Genomic DNA, 17,674 nt, shown 5'->3' with positions numbered 1-17,674 from the left:
CAGGTAAAGTAAAAGTCTCTCTCTCCAATTGCTGGATGCAAGTCAAGCCAGCAAAACCACTGTTGGAAACAAAAGCAGGCCATCTCCTCAGTTAAAGTGCAGAACCCTGGAATCTCAAAATGAACTGTTCAACTGCTGAAGCCAGCACTACCATATCCACAGAAAATAACAACTGCAACATACTCCTCACAGACAAGTCAAAGACTGATTCGATTTTTTTTTTAATTTTAAATTTTTGCACACACTTCTCATTTCTAATCTGTGTGTATTTTTTGCATGCATTTTTATTATTTTTCTCGGGTTCTAGTAGCTAATAAGCTCACTCTTTACCTCAAGAAAGCCTGGTTAAATTGGCTGCTTTCAAATCATAAATATATGTGGGCTGGGAAAAGGTATCCACAAAGGTAATGATCCTTTTTTAATTAATCTTGGTGTGACCAACCAAGGTGGTTGACTAAAGAAAGTGCCATTTGGCTTATCCAAATGGCATAACCGTTTGGGGGTCGGAGACGAAGCTGCGTCTGGTCACCATTGTGAGCCTTCCCCTTTTCTTGCTGGTACCAGGGATGGGATAACAGCAAGATTTAGTGATTGACTAAAAAGGCTGCTTAATTAAAGCAACATGTTAACCTATCGATTAGCTCAAGGTACTCAGGCAGAATCATTGTGGCTTTGTGAGAGGGAAATCATATTTAATCAACTTATTGGAGTTCTTTGAGGAAGTAACATGTGCTGTGGACAAAGGAGAACCAGTGGATGTATTCTACTTGGATTTCCAGGAGACATTTGATAAAGTGCCACATGAAAGGTTATTCTGGAAAATAAAAGCTCATTGTATAGGGGTGACATATTGTCAGAGGAAGCAGAGGGTGAGTATAAATGGGTCCTTTTAAGGTTGGCAAGACGTGGTGTGCCACTGGAATCAGTGTTGGGACCTCAACTGTTTACAATTTATAGAAATGACTTGCATGAAGGAATTGAAGGGTGATTACCAAATTTTCTGATGATACAATAATAGGGAGGAAAGTAAATTGTGAAGAGGACAGAAGGAGTCTACAAAAAGAAATAAGGTGAATTCAATTTTGTTAGTCTGCCCCGCTACCGCTGCTAGCGAGGATGAAGAATTTGGCGCGCTGTTCGCTGGCGGCGGGATTCTCTCCTCTTGTCACTTGTCAATATGAATTCCCATTGAAGCCACCCGAAGCCACCAGGAAACCCATGGGCATGAGTGCGCTGCTGGCAGGACCAGAGAATCCTGGCACCAGCGAACGGTCAGCGAATCCCCACCATAGATAGGTTAAGTGAGTGGGCAAAGATCTGGCAGATGGAGTATAATGTGGGAAAATGTGAAATTGTCGATTTTGGCAGGAAGAATAAAAAAGAAGCTTATTATCTAAATGGCGAGAGATTGCAGAACTCTGGGATGCAGAGGGACCTGGGTGTCCTAGTGCATGAATTACAAAATGTGGGTACAGCAAGGAATTAGGAAAGCTCATAAAATGTTATTGTTTATTATTAGGGGAATTGATTACAAAAGTAGGGAGGGTATGCTTCAGTTGTACAGGGCATTAGTGAGACCACATCTGGAGTATTGTGTGCGGTATTGGTCTTACTTTTAAGGAAATATGTAAATGTCTTGGAAGTTCAGTGACGCTCTACGAGACTAAGACCTGGTGGGTTGTCTTATGAGGAAAGGTTGGGAAGGCGAGGGTTGCATCCACTGGAGTTTAGAAGAGAAAGAGCTGATTTTATTAAAACATATAAGATTCTGAGAGGTCTTGACAGGGTGGATGTGGAATGGAAGTTTCCTCTTATGGGAGAATCTAGAACTAGGGGTCACTGTTTAAAAATAAGGGAATGCCCATTTAAAACGGAGATGCGGAGTAATCTCTCTCAGTGTGTCGTGAGACTTTGGAACTCTTCCTGAAAAGGTGATGGAAGTCTTTGAATATTTTCAAGGTAGAAGTGGATAGATTATTGATAAACAAGGGGGTTGAGGCACCCTCAATTACGACGCGAGAGCGAGGTCGGTAATCAAAAGGCTTTAATCTACAGAGAACTGAACAGCATCCGAGAGAAGTGTGCTCACCACATGGAGCCTTATCCTATATACCGTTTCCGGGGGCGTAGCCAGAGGCGGAGTCCCCCAGGGTTCCAAGCCTCTTAAAGGGGCAAGGTATTAAAGGTCAGGTACCGTTTACGGCAGTTATTAATACCGTTCATCACAGGGGCAAAAGGTTATCAGGGTTAGGTGGGATGCAGATTTGAAGTTACTATCAGATCAGCCATGATCCTATTAAATGACGGATGGACTGAATGGCCTAGTGCTCCTTGTTTGGATGTTTCATATGCATCTGGCCACTGCAGATCGGAGTCTTCCTCACTGCTTTCCTGTGGCAGATCTATCACACCTTCAGCACAGGCTCAGCCCTGCTACTCCTTGGCTAGATCGGTGGCGTCCTCATTGAAAGGGGCAAAGTCGCAAATGTACAAAATACCACTTTCATTCTTGGCCCATTCCCTCAAACTCAGTGTTTTCTTGTCCTGCATACAGACAGAAGAACTGATTATCATCCCAATCGGTGCACAAGCAGTTCAGGACAATGTGTGACTATGCCAGCTCCTGAGCCCACTCTGTTAAGTGATCAACAAATAGGATGTTCACAACTGAGAGAACATTGAGAGCATGAAGGGGCTGGTACCCAATCCATGCACATCTGCTGCTGACACCTGCAGTCCAAACTCCTGTCTGAGATCCCGATGCACTTACACACTTACAACTACCCGACGTTGCTAAGAGTGTCGCTTAGCAGTGTGTAGACGGCCATTTGCCCTGACGGAGCTCTGCAGAACGTTCATGCTCTTCCTGCACTGCTGAACGGTTGTTTGGTGGGCCTCGCGGGTGCTAACCACTCTGTCGTTCAGGAAGGCTCCTGCTGTCATCTCTGGGAGAATCTCCAGGGAGGCTTTGCTGAATCGTGAGGCCGCACATTTTACGGTCTGCTACATCCTGGTCTTGGCAGCGTGCCCATTAAATATGGCGCCTTGACTTTCGACCCTGTGAGCTAATGGGGAAGGGTGGCCTGCCCGCCCCCCCATCATGAGATTTAGCGAGCCACTCACAGGTCCATATATAATGAGTTGACCAGTGCAAGATTGCGTGTGGTCAGCAGTACCGTCTCCCAGTAGAAATCAGTCCCGTCTCCACACCCAGCACTGAACCTGGGATCCAGAATGGAAGATTCCAATCTGTGTACTTGAAATTGTGAAAACCTGATAAAATTGGGCACGAATAGCACATTTCATTTGGGGTCTGTCTAAAATTTAAATGCGCACAAACTGGATTGCACATTCTCTTGCCATTATTTAGAAGATGGAGTCCCTCGCTGCCTTTGGGTCATGTGGATGGACAATGATTTTTGCCCCTCCCCACCTATTGTGGATGAGATCACAGTTTAGCTATGCTGTCTGTCTAATACTGATGATATGTCAATGTTAGTCACACTAAAGATTGTCTGTACCAATCTATGATGCGGAAGAAGTAATGTCATGAATATTAACGATTGGCGATGAATCACAGGAGCAAATTGCTTGTTCAAGTATCCACCATTTGCAGAAGATTTTTGGGTAAGGTGAATCTGAAACGGTGCTGCAGGTTATCCTGGACAGAGTTTTCTGAGTACAGGAGGTGAGTTTTAATGTCAGAATGATTTTGAGGTAGTGACTATTTCAGGACCTGTGCCACATATTCTCTATAAAATTCTATATTCCTAATGGTGATTATTATCCAGAACTGTAGGGTCCAAGATTTATCCCCTCTGATTAGATTGTAATTTTCACAGAAGGAGGCAAATTTTATATTGAACGACTGACACATGGTGCCAGGCAATGGGCTGCAGTGGTAGAGTTAGCAAGTTCAAGGTGACTTTTGTTTGTCTGACCACTTTCTGTGATGAATTGAACTGAGCAGTTTTTGTGCCGAGAGCATCTGTGTATTTTAACTCACATCCATATCATTGATAGGGCTGTGTCTGTCTTTGGAAGATGTCCACGAGCAGCCCTGGGCCGTGAAGACCCAGACATTGAGTGCCCTCTTTAGGCATTGGGCAGCAGCGATCAAGGCTGGCTGGCATTGGTGGACTGGCAGTGGTGGGAGGATGGCAGGTTTGTGACAGCAGTGTGAGTTTGTGTGACAGCAGTGTGAGATTGTGTGACAGCAGGCTGAGATTGGGTGACAGCAGTGTGAGATTGTGTGACAGCAGTGTGAGATTGTGTGACAGCAGTGTGAGATTGTGTGACAGCAGTCTGACATTGTGTGACAGCAGCCTGAGGTTGTGTGACAGCAGTCTGAGATTGTGTGACAGCAATCTGAGATTGTGTGACAGCAGTGTGATATTGTGTGACAGCAGTGTGATATTGTGTGACAGCAGTCTGAGATTGTGTGACAGCAGTTTGAGATTGTGTGACAGCAGTCTGAGTCTGTATGACAGCAGTGTGAGATTGTGTGACAGCAGTCTGAGGTTGTGTGACAGCAGTGTGAGATTGTATGACAGCAGTCAGATTGTGTAGCAGTAGTCGGATTGTGTGACAGCAGTGTGAGATTGTGTGACAGCAGTGTGAGATTGTGTGACAGCAGTGTGAGATTGTGTGACAGCAGTGTGAGATTGTGTGACAGCAGTGTGAGTCTGTATGACAGCAGTGTGAGATTGTGTGACAGCAGTCTGAGATTGTGTGACAGCAGTGTGAGATTGTGTGACAACAGTCTGAGATTGTGTGACAGCAGTGTGAGATTGTGTGACAGCAGTCTGAGATTGTGTGACAGCAGTGTGAAATTGTGTGACAGCAGTCAGATTGTGTAGCAGTAGTCGAATTGTGTGACAGCAGTGTGAGATTGTGTGACAGCAGTGTGAGATTGTGTGACAGCAGTGTGAGATTGTGTGACAGCAGTGTGAGATTGTATGACAGCAATTGAGATTGTGTGACAGCAATCTGAGATTGTGTGACCACAATGTGAGATTGTGTGACAGCAGTCAGATTGTGTGACAGTAGTCTGAGATTGTGTGACAGCAGTCAGATTGTGTGACAGCAATCTGAGATTGTGTGACAGCAGTCAGATTGTGTGACAGCAGTCTGTGATTGTGTGACAGCAGTCTGTGATTGTGTGACAGCAGTCTGAGATTGTGTGACAGCAATCTGAGATTGTGTGACAGCAGTGTGATATTAACATAGAACATAGAACAGTACAGCACAGAACAGGCCCTTCGGCCCTCAATGTTGTGCCGAGCCATGATCACCCTACTCAAACCCACGTATCCACCCTATACCTGTAACCCAACAACCTCCCCCTTAACCCTACTTTTATTAGGACACTACGGGCAATTTAGCATGGCCAATCCACCTAACCCGCACATCTTTGGACTGTGGGAGGAAACCGGAGCACCCGGAGGAAACCCACGCACACAGGGGGAGGACATTGTGTGACAGCAGTGTGAGATTGTATGACAGCAGTCTGAGTCTGTGTGACAGCAGTCTGAGTTTGTGTGACCACAATGTGAGATTGTGTGACAGCAGTCTGAGATTGTGTGACAGCAGTCTGAGATGGTGTGACAGCAGTCTGAGTCTGTGTGACAGCAGTCTGAGCTTCCAGTGCAGTGTTCAGACATTGATTGGTCGCTGCTTGTGCTGCATTGGGCAATGCTGAGACATCGATCAGCATACACATTGTCATAAACAGGACCGCAAGTGTGTGAACCAAGTTAGCCACTGCCTTTTTGCGAGGAAGTATTAGCTTTAAGCTTTTCACAATCACTGTGCCAAGTTATTGCCAGCTTCCTTCTGTTTGGATTTCCTGCAGGTTCTCAATGCACCCAGGATGTTGTTGTCCATTGGCATTGATGTTCTTCTGTAGGGTGTAGCCCTGAGTCCCCTGCAGCAGAAACTATTTGCGGCCTTAACCTCTGGCAAGGTGGCCCGTGTGCCATCCTTTCCCTGCACCCTGGCTCACTTGCTGCCACTCCTGAATGTGGGATGATGGTGAAGTGGGATATGACAGGGTATGAGGGTATTGTCAACATTGATGGGGCCTGTCCAATTGTGGATTCTCAGCAGCAGATGTCCCAATGTTGGTCAACATAATCCTCGTCATGGGAATTTGGATAGGCAGACCTACCTTCTCCCTCTATCCGATTTGCCCCTGCAACCTCCGGTCGTGTGCCACTTTATACTTGAGGAGAGAGAAGTGCATCCTAGATAACAAGACTTTCGTGGTTGAATACCTGGCAGTATGTGCAACCAGTAAGATGTGTATGTGAGGCGTTCAGCATTGCTAAATGGATGAGAGTGAGGTGACACATCTGAATGTTAGGTATGAATTCCGATTGACAGAGAATGTTTGCATGTCATGGGGTTGTGGATGTGGTGGCGTGAGTAATGCAGGCTAGTGGGGGAGTCGGCAGGGTGACATAGGTTTATTTACATTCACTAACCATTGCCACTCATGAGGCCATTGTAAGCTGCATCTGATGTGTTATCTGTGCTGGTCTAACATCGACTGCAACTGGATGCAGTAAAACGAGAAACAGGCTTCCGACACAGGAGATGGTCCAACAATGTTTTATTGAACCTGCTGATTGCTGTACATAATCTGCTGTGGGTTGACACTCTATTAACCTAACTGATAACCTCCTACTGGCTTGACCAGACTAGCTCTCTACCACATGATGATGATGTTCACTGGCTTGTGCACTGTGACTATCTCCCTACCCGTGTCCTGTGAGAGAGGGAGAGCCTTAATGCCGTGTCGGCTTTATAATGGTGGTGACCAGTCTGGTGATTGGTTGTTCTGTGTCGTGTGCATTCATTGGTTATCCTGTGTGTCAATCACTGCCTGTCTGCATCTCATGATATACATGAGTGGATATTATGACAGCATCCAATTCTTTGGGGCTTGAATCCTTACATAGACCTCCATGGCTATCTGCTCTCTCAACCTTCTGCCTGTGTATCTGGACCTGGATAAAGGAAAACTTTCCTCATTCCAACCTCCTCCATCTGGCCCTCCAGCCCAGCGTCCTCAAAGCTTAATGCCTGCTCTCCCTCATGTTGTATCATTCTTCACTCTCTCAGATCAGATTCTCTTCAAACACAACCCCCAGCACCTGCTTCAGCCACAGTCCATCTCTAAGAGGTGCAGGCTAGCTTTACGTGGCAATGGCCACTCACAATATTCCCCCCTCCTGATGCACCCATTCAATGGACAGCGTAATTGCCACTGGCTGGAAGCAGAGATCATTCAAGTGTGCAGACAGCACGAAGTTGGCATGCTGACTGAACTGCAATGAGTAGGTGCATTGTACTCGCTTCGCAAATCCTGCACCTGTTTCCAGCAGCCACATTCAGTTCAGCTTCCCTCACCAACTCTGAAGCCCAACATGCCTTGCTGCTGCACTGTTGGTCTCTCTTTCCATTTGTCTGTCTTTTACCGATCTCCCCTCTGCTGCTCCCTCCCTTATTATTCCTGTTGAATTGTCTATATTTCACGTTTTCACTCATTTCCTTTTTCTCGGTTTCCACTTCTATTTCCTGTCTTTTTCTTTCCCACTTCTATTTTTATTCACCTTTTCCCATCCCACTTTTCTTATTTTCTAATAATCTCTCCACTCTTGCATTGCTCGCTCCCTCTTTCTCTTGGCCATTCCTCTTCCATTTGGCCCTATTTCCTCATTCATTCTGTTTGTCATTCTCATGCTTTCTATTTCCCCATTCACTCCTATATCTACAGGTACCAGTTATTCAGCCATGACAGTTTTATCATCCAGAATGCACTTCCCTCTCTCTTCCAGGCTAATGTGGCACACAATGGGCGAAATTCTCCGACCCCCAGCAGGGTCGGAGAATCGCCTGGTGGCGCCTAAAATCCCGCCCTCGCCGTGGCAGAGATTCTCCGCTACCCGGGAAGTGGCGGGGGCAGGAATCCCGCCACTCCGATCGGAGAGACCCCTGCGGCGATTCTCCGGCCCGGATGGGCCGAAGTCCCGCCGCTAGGAGGCCTCTCCCGCCGCCGAGGTTTAAACCACCTCTGGGACGGCGGGCTCAGCGGCGTGAGCAGGCCCCCGGGGTCCTGGGGGGGCGGGGGGGCAATCGAACCCTGGGGGGTGCCCCCACGGAGGCCTGGCCCGCGATCGGGGCCCCCCCCTCAGAGTCCGGGCCAGTGCCCTGGCTGCACTAGTTTCTTCTGCGTCCCCCCCACCATGGCGGAAGCGGAAGAGAACCCACATCGCGCATGCGCCGGCAGAGACGTCAGCGGCCACCTGCTGCTTACGTCACTGCCGGCGCATCCGCGGACCGGTGAAAGCCTTTCGGCCAGCCCCGCTGCCGGCAGGCGCCGGTTTTTTGCGCCAGTCTTCTGGTGCCAACCGCTCCGGCGCGGGGCTGGCCCCCAAAGGTGGGGAGAATTCCCCACCTTTGGGGAGGCGCGACCCCTGAGTGGTTGGCGCCACTCCCCTACGCCGGGACCCTCCATCACGCCGGGTAGGGGAGAATGCCGCCCAATTTCTCTCAAAGCTCTAATCAGTGTTTTTGTGTTCTTCCTATTCCCTAAATTATGTAACATCTCTTTTGCTGATGTATGGTATCTCTGTTTTTCTTTTTCTCTCCCCTCCGAGGCGTTGTCCTCTCCTCCCCGCTTTATGGGCTGGATTCTCCGATTTTACAGCTAAGTGCCAACGCCAGCGAGGGAACAGTGGTGTTTTACGAGGCCAAAATCGGTACCAGACCCTCACCAATTCGTGGACCGATGAGGCACTAGCAGTGGTGCCGGGTAAAACTCCCGGCTCCCGTGCCATAAACGCATGCACACCGCAACGACCTACAGCAGTCGCGTCGTATCCCCCCTCGTCGCCCCCGGATCACCCCTCGCCAGTCCCCCTGCCATTTTCAAAGCCCCCCCCCCTTCAGCCAGCGGTACGGCTCGCCCGCGACTGTGGTGCCGCTGGACAGAGTCCGCAGCCGCCACGCGAGGTTGACAAAAACTGAGAGCACAAGTAATCCGCGCCGTCGTGAACTCGGCCCATCAGGGGAGCGACTTCAGGTGGTGTCCTGAGGCTGTCCCAACGGCATGCAGTGCACTTCCCGGTGACGCGTTTTAGAGGGGGCAGAGCATCTGAAAACAGGCGTTCCCCCCCCCCCCCCCACCCACCCGATTCAGTCGTAAAAAGGGATTCTTTGCCCGATCGCCAATTCTGATATCGGCGTTGGGCAACGGAGAATCCCGCCTTAAATCTCTATGGCAACCTTTGACCCAGCGGCAATATGGCAAGAAAAAATTCCGTGGAATCAGGAGTTGCTTTCTAAGAATGTTTGAAAGAGTCTTTTAAGAGTTTGCATCAATTGTGTTTTGCAGAGCGGGTGACAGGCGGGGGTGCTGGGCCTCCCAAACTTGCTGTACTATTATTGTGCGGCGAATGTGGAGAACGTGTGGGGCTGGGCTAAGGACAGGGAAACTGATGGGTTAAGGTGGAGCAGGGCTCCTGTAGGGGGTTGAGGATGCGGGTGCTGGCAACAGCACCGTTTCCATTGGCACTGGGTAAGTATTTGGCGAGTCTGATGGTGGTAACCACTTTGGAGGCAGTTTAGCCAACATTTTAAACTGGGAGTCGGGTCAGGGGGGACTGCTGATTACGGGGAATCATGGGTTCAAGCCAGGGAGGATGGATGGGATGTTTCGGAGATGGGACAAGAGGGGGATTAAGGAAATGAAGGATCAGTTTCTTGGGGGATGATTTGCGAGCTTGGAGGAGTTGGGAGAGAAGTACGAGTTAGTGCCGGGAGAAGGCTTTAGATACCTGCAGGTTCGAGATTTTGAAAGGAAGGTTTTTCCAACCTTCCCAATAGCCCTGGCTCCTCGTTGTTAGAGGTGGTACTGTCAGAGGAGAAGTTGGAGAAGAGGGTTTTAATGGCAACCTATGGGAAGATCCTGCAGGAGGAAAGGGTGTCCATGTAGTGTTAAGGAGGAGAGGATAGAAGAGCTGGGGGGGGGATGGAAGAAGGACTATAGTGTGAGATGTTGCGAAGGGTGAACGCCTCAACCTCTCAACACCTTGAAGGCCCAAACAATTGAGTTGGAAATGTGGCACATGGTGCCATATTTGTAAGGGGAATGGTATGAGTGCATGAGATTTTTTTGGAATGGCAATTTGAAGTGAAGTTTACCTTTTTATCTGAGGTATCGTTTGCCGATTAATTCATGTTCAATTGGTTTTGATTTGTGTTAAAGTAAAAATTATAAAAAGTGAAATCATAATGATGATTTTTTAATTAGGGGGTCATTTGGGAAATTTGGTTATTTTTGTTTACAGTATCCCCATAGGAATCATACTCAATTATCCGTTGAAATGTTCTGCCTGATGGTTAGATTTCTCCTCGGGGTAGGCCCGGGATATGGAAAGTAGAGAGAGCTACAAATACGGTTACCAGAAATGAGAAATGCCCTCATTTGATGAATTGTCGCCCCTGGGGTTTCTGAATCAATATGGATGAAGGACATCCATATTGTGCAGGCAGTTAAATACTGCTGCACCCTGCCCCAGCCTTCACAAAGTAAATCCTGGTCCAGGGATAGGAAAAAGGCAACTGCCGTAACATTTTTCGAGATGGCAAGACCTGCTGCAGGTGAGATGGGAGAGATCTTCCAAACACATTATATTACAGTTTCACATGTGTGTACATGATGTATCCTGTACATGTACAGACGTACATGCTTCTATAGGCTTTCGTTTATGGGTATAGGTGAAGTATGTGTGTATGCACGTGCGTTATGTATCAGGTAACTATGTGTGTATGTAATCAGCCATATGAAACCTATAAGTACATGTGTATGATGCGCAGGCATCTGCAGACGTGATGCTTTGTTTTCTTTCTCAATTCATTTATCGAGTGTAGGACGTAGCCACTAAGCCTAATGCGTTATTTAAATACATTTATCGAGAGATGGAGTAGATGGATGTACATGGTGTAGCTATAAATATCTGTAAGAATGCAAGAGAAAAGATAGGAACGGCAAACAAAAATGCTGTAGATGCTAGAAATCGGAACAGGAAGTGCTGGATACATTTGGCAGGGCAGACAGATTGAAATATACAAGGGCCAGAATTCTCTGCCTGTTGGGTTTTCCTGTTCCTGCCAGCAGCGCACCCCCGGCGTGGGTGGCTTCAATGGGAAATACCATTGACAAGCGGCGGGTGTAGAGAATCCCGCCACCAGTGAATGGCACGCCACCGAGAAACACGTGGCTGGGGGACCGGAGAACACAGCCCAAGATCTTGAGGACACTTGATAGCATAGATACCAAGAGGATATTTCTAATTGCTGTGGAAAATTAAAACTGGGAGGCACAGTTCAAGAATAAGAAGTCTCCCTTTTAAAACGGAGATAGAACATAGAACAGTACAGCACAGAACAGGCCCTTCGGCCCTCGATGTTGTGCCGAGCAATGATCACCCTACTCAAACCCACGTATCCACCCTATACCTGTAACCCAACAACCCCCCCCTTAACCTTACATTTTAGGACACTACGGGCAATTTATCATGGCCAGTCCACCTAACCCGCACATCTTTGGACTGTGGGAGGAAACCGGAGCACCCGGAGGAAACCCACGCACACACGGGGAGGACGTGCAGACTCCACACAGACAGTGACCCAGCCAGGAATCGAACCTGGGACCCTGGAGCTGTGAAGCATTTATGCTAACCACCATGCTACCCTGCTGCGGTAGATGAGGAGAATCTATTTCCCTGAGCCTCGTTAGTCTGAGGAATTCTGTTTTCCAGAAAGCAGTGAAGGCTGCGTTTGGAATTTATTCAAGGCAGAGCTAGCCAGATTGTTGACAGACAAGGAAGTCAAGGATTATTGGTGAGGGGGGTTTGGGGGGGGGAGGTAAACAAGAAATTGGAGTTGAGACCACAAACAGATCAGCCATGATCTTATTGAAAGGTGGGGATGGCTTGAAGGGCTGAATGGCCTGCCCGGGCTATGTTTCGACGAGAGAGAAATAGAGTTAACATGTGATGTCTGTGACCTTGGCCGGGATTCTCCACTACCCGGCGGGGCGGGGGGGGTCCCGGTGTGTTGGAGTGGAGTGAACCACTCCGGCATCGGGCCGCCCCAAAGGTGCGGACGTCTCCACACCTTTAGGGGCCAAGCCCTCACATTGAGGGGCTAGGCCCGAGCCGGAGTGGTTCCCGCTCCGCCGGCTGGCGTGAACGGTCTTTGGCGCCCCGCCAGCCGGGGCCGATAGGACTTAGCCGCCCGGCGTAAGAATCGCTGCGGGGGACCCGCCGACCAGCATAGTGCGATTCCCGCCCCCGCCAAATCTCTGGTAGCGGAGAATTCGGGACACGCCGGGGGCGGGATTGACGCCGTCCCCGACCCGGGGGGGGGGGGGGGTCGGAGAATCCCACCCCTTGTGTCAGAACTGGAAATAGTTGCAGATGAAACTGGTTTGAATCAAGTTCAGATACAGAGAAATGGGGATGGATGGGAAGACAAAAGAGGAGATCGGTGACGGGATGGAAGGCAGGAAAGATTAAATCAACAGCAGGAAGAAAGAAAGTTTTGGTTGTGATCCGAAATTGTTAAATATGTTTTCGAAACCAGAAAGTTGCAAATTGCCTTATCGGAAACTTCCATTGGGTTTTATGGGAACAGTGTAGAACAAAGAAGTTAGCGGGATTGTGTGGGATTGTCACCCGCCTATCTCCCCAGTCCGTCCCACGGCTGTTTCTGCCATAGGGTCATGTTGGCCAATGGAGGCACTGGAGTTTCCGAGCAATATGTTGTTGTTCCATCTGGAGCATGGGATACCTGTACCGGCCAACATGGCAGAAGGTCAAAATTATTATTGATTGCTACTCAGGTGTCAATTTTCCATTTTTCTAATGCCAATTGATCCTTGAGATGGATTGTCGTTTTGATGTGGTATTGTTGGCCCCACTTGCAGAAATACAAAAAAGTAAAGCTTATGGAATACTGTGCCCAATCCTGGACAAAACACTCCAGGAGAGATGTGAAGGCTTTGAAGTGGGTTTGGAAGTGATTTACTAGAATGGTTTGAGGGATGAAGGAATATGGATATGTGGGTAGCCTAGATAAGCCGATGCAGTTCTCCTTGGGGCACGGTAGGCAAAGAGGAGATTTGGGGCGGAATTCTCCGTAAGACCTGCCGCCGTCGTGAAACCCAGAGAGGTTCACAATGGCGTCGGAGGCCGCTCCTTGCCCCCTATTCCACCTCCCCCTCCCACCGGAGGGCTAGGAGGGCCGTGCCATAAATCTCGGCCATGGGGCCTTGTCGCTGGCGTCAAGGGCCGGCGCGCCGAGAATGACGCGGCCGGTGCCCCAATGATGTCAGCCGCACATGCGCAGGTTGGCCGGCTCCAACCCGCGCATGCGCAGCTGACGTCACGACGGCTGACGGCTCAAACCCTCTGCATGCGCGGTTGCCGTCTTCCCCTCCACTGCCCCGCAAGATGTGGGGGCTTGATCTTCCGGGGCGGCGGAGGGAAAAGAGTGCGTCCCTTTGAGACGCTGGCCCGACGATCGGTGGGCACTGATCGCGGGCCAGTCCCCTCCCGAGCACGGTCATGGTGCTCACTCCCCTCTCCGCCCCCCTCAAGCCACAAAACAGCTTTTGGCGCCATGTTCACGCCGGCAGCGACCAGGTGTGGTTGCCGCCGGCGTGAACCAGTCGGGAACGGCCCGTTCGGGTCAGAGAATCACGGGCCGCCGTGAAAAACGCCGTGTCCCAAAACGCGACACGCCATTTTGGGGGGGGGGGGGGGTGGGAGAATTGCGGGGGTTGCCAAAACGGCCCTCCCGCGATTCTCCCACCCGGCGTGGGAGCGGAGAATCGCGCCCCTGATATAAGTGTTTAAAATCATTAACAGAGTAAATAAAAAGGAGATCACAGATTTAATGTGATTGGAGCCACAGGTGAAATGAGGAATATTGTTTAGCGGCAACAAGTGGTTACAATTTGGTGCACACTTACTTGATAGGCTGGTGGTTACAGCTTCCACAGCAGCTTTCCCAGAGAATAAAATAAATATCTGAAGGAGAAAAAAAATGCAGGAAAGTGTGAGGAAGGGGGAGGGGGGGTTAATTAATTGCTCTTTGAAAGAGTTAGCACAAACACAATGGGGTCAATGGACTCCCTCTGTACTATACTACACCATGATTCAAGAGCACAGTTCTGCAGAAAGCTGAGAGGCAAATAGAAAATGCAGCAGTAAAATTAAAAAGTAGAGTTGCAAAAGAGGGTATGAAAAATATCAGTAAAATCGTGGAAAACCTATAAATGTTGAAAAAATATAAGGAGAAAAGAAGATAACTCAAGACAGAAAAGGTCAAATCAGAAATGAAAAAGCTAAATGTGTATGGAGGTGGAAGACGGGAGCATGTTCTTCATAAATTCTGTCTTCACTAAAGAGGGGGCATTGCAATCCTCTGGTTAAGGAGGAGTATGATGTATTGGATAACATGTAGATAGTGATGTTAAAGGATTTAGCATCTTTAAAAGTGGTTAAATCACCTGGCCCAGATCCTATGTATCCCAGGCTGCGAAGAGAATCAAGCGAAGAGATTCTGGCCATCATTTTCCAATATCCACTGGCTAGAGATATGTGTGCTGAAAGACTGCAAATATTGTACCATTGTTCAAATACAGAGAAAGGGGTAAGACCAAGTAATTACAGGCCAGTCAGCCTAACCACAGCGGTGGGCAAATTATTGAAAAGATTTGTGAAGAAGAGTCTAAATTGTAATTTTAAAAGGCACAAATTAAGCACATTCAGCGTGGATTTATTAAAGAAAAGTCATCCCTGACTACCTTCATTAAGTTTTTTGAGGAGGGAATAAAGAGGATTGACGAGAGCAATATGTTCGATGTAATCCATGTAAACAATGATTTTAGCAAGGCTTATGACAAGGTCCCAAATGACAGATTGGTCAGAATAGCAAGGGAACATGGGATCCATGAGCAAGTGACACATTGGATTTGCAATTTGCTCAGTAGCTGGAAGCAAAGGTTAATGGGAGGTGTGTGTGACTGGAAGGCTGAAATGTAGGGGCATGATTAGAAGTTTGTAGATGATCAAAAATTGTTTTTTGTGAGTGAAAATGAGAAGGAAAGCTGTAGACAGCAGGAAAATATCCATGGGCTGGTCAGGTAGACAGAAAAGTGGCAACAATCCAGAGAAGTGTGAGGAAATGCATCGCAGAGGGTTAACAAGGTGCAGGATAAACGATAATGATACGATACTGAGAAATATAGATGAATGGAGGGACACCGTGCATGTTCACAAATTCCTGAAGGTAGCAGGACAGAAAGTTAACGGGCGGGACTCCCTAATAATGAGGCTATGTCCCCACACCGGCGTGAAAAGCGGAGCCAACCAATCCGGCATCAACGGTCCCCAAAAGTGAGGAATCCTCCCCTTCCTAGGGGGCTAGGTTGGTGCCGGAGGTGGTCCCTGCAGCTCCAGCGGCGTGGAACGGCCGGCGCGGGTTTGTGCATGCCCGGAACGGCCGGCGTATTTACGCGCATGCGCGCTACGGTTGGCGTATTTCCGCCCAGTCATGCTACAGCCGCCGTATTTCCACGCATGCGCGGGGGTTCCCTTCTCCGCTCCGGCTCCCGAGCAATCTCGAGGAGTCCTACAGGGGCCCAACGCGGAGTGAAATAGGCCCCCATGGAACCAGCCCGGTAGGCCCCGATCGTGGGCCGGGCCACTGTGCCCCCCCCCCCCAAGGGATCGGATCCCACCAACCCCCCCCCCCCGCCTTCCAGGACGGCCCCCGCAAACTTACCTTCCAGGTCTCGCCGTGTGGGACCTCAGTAACCCACGCCGGCGGGACTCAGCCGAACTCTTCGCCACTCAGCCCATTGGGGCCCGGAGAATCGCCGGGGGGGCAGCTGTCAACGGCCCTCGATCGGCGTGGCGGGAATCCCGCGGGCGCCTGAGAATCAGCGCCGGAGAATGGGGAAGCCGGCATCGGGACGGCAGGGCGTCCTCCCGGGGATTCTCCGACCTGGCGCCGGGTCAGAGAATCCCGGCCAAGGTGATTAAGAAGGCAGACGGGATACTCTCTTTATTGACCGAGGCATTGAATATAAGGACACGGAGATTATGCTTAAACTGTGAAAAAAAAGTTAGGCTGCAATTAGAGTACTGTGTCCAGATACGTTTTACACAATATGTATTAAAGAACACTTCTGCCCTGACCAGCTGAGCTTAACAGCATAAATGCTGCGTGAATCATTGAGATCCTGAAATGTTGCAGATCCACTTTGCTCATATTGTTATAAATCGTGCTTCTGTTATCTTTAACCAGATCATATTTAATTTTTCTTTGTTGCGTAACCCTTTCCTTTCACATGCTCCTTCCTCCCCACTTTCCCTATTCTACACTTGCTCTGCCCCCTCTGCTAACTCTGCCGCCCCCTTCCTGTACTGAGATGGCAGAATGTGACATGCCTCAGGACAAATCTGAAGATGATGAGCACTCTGTGCATTTGCGTACCGAGGATCCCAACTGCAGTGAGGTATTTCAGTCTGACAGTGACCACAGTACCAGAGGGGAATGTTCCATGCACAGCTCTGTGGCTCAGAAACAGGTAACAAGTGCGCAGATCACAATATTAGTCATTTAATGTCTAGAAACTAGTCAGCAACTCCTTGATTCTCTCCATGTCCTGTTGAAAATCGTGATTTCCGCATTCTATTTTTGTGATCACCATCAGTTCGTGAAGCCTAGTCATTGTTCACTGTCCAATAATAACCCTTCCTCATAATTTACATAGAATCATAGAAAATAGGAGCAGGAGGAGGCCATTTGACCCTTCAAATCGTGGCTGATCATCCAGCCCAGTAACCTGTTCCCGCTTTCTCCCCATATCCTTTGATTAGTAAAGTCTCACAATCTTGACTCTCTGATAATCCCCTGCCCTCTTGTTCAATATTAGATAATAATGATTCTTTAATGTATAGTCTGTATTAGACAATAATGCCTCCTCATTGTTTAACCTATATTGGATGGTAACATCACCTTGTTTAATAATCATTTCCTTATTATTTGTCAGACTTTGATCACCTTTCTGCTGAGCTAGTTTATATCTGTTCCATTTTATAGACTGTTATCCTTTGTTCTCAATTGTAGCCTGGAAAATAGGCTTATTACCTGAATAACATTTACTTACAATTCCAACAATTCAATAGTTTTAATTATTTATTGTTGTCTCTTTGCTTCGAGAGACTGAGATAATTCTTCCTGGTGATAGCAGTGCAGATCTGGGTGCTGCTCCTCCACTTCAGCATTGAGGAGACCAATTTCGAAAATGTAGAAGGAGAATAGTTATCAGTCTGGTATCGCATCAGTACAGTTTGATGCTGAACTTACCTGGTTGTCTAGCCGGTGGGCGGGGGAGAATTTCATCAACAGTGATGTTCATTGTAGTAGAAATACTCCGATACTACATAGAACATAGAACGGTAGATTTGGCTATTCAGCATTAACAAAGCTTCACAGTTAATCATTATTTTGGTTCAAATTAAATCAAGTTGCTTTTGGCAAAATGGAAACTTTCATTTCTCATATTGTGTTTATTCATGATTTTGGTACT

At 48.4% G+C, this 17,674-nt stretch overlaps 1 protein-coding gene across 13 annotated transcripts in view; it reads left to right on the top strand.

Annotated features, from left to right (window-relative positions):
* The window catches only part of LOC119974723 (septin-5-like), a 239,204-nt gene that overhangs the window by 105,834 nt on the left and 115,696 nt on the right, over positions 1–17,674 (top strand). For 9 of the 13 annotated variants that reach the window (XM_038813880.1, XM_038813886.1, XM_038813887.1 and 6 more), the window contains one exon: positions 16,511–16,669. In XM_038813880.1, coding sequence (XP_038669808.1) covers positions 16,511–16,669 — 159 coding nt within the window. Of the gene's footprint in view, positions 1–10,513; positions 10,669–16,510; positions 16,670–17,674 lie in introns of those variants that run through there. The other 4 variants (XM_038813888.1, XM_038813889.1, XM_038813877.1 and 1 more) reach the window with 3 other exon arrangements.

The sequence above is a fragment of the Scyliorhinus canicula genome, chromosome 12 (genome assembly GCF_902713615.1).
Source record: "Scyliorhinus canicula chromosome 12, sScyCan1.1, whole genome shotgun sequence".
Lineage (NCBI taxonomy): Eukaryota > Metazoa > Chordata > Chondrichthyes > Carcharhiniformes > Scyliorhinidae > Scyliorhinus > Scyliorhinus canicula.
The sequence above is the reverse complement of the archived record's forward strand: the minus strand, read 5'-3'. Positions and strand labels throughout refer to the sequence as shown.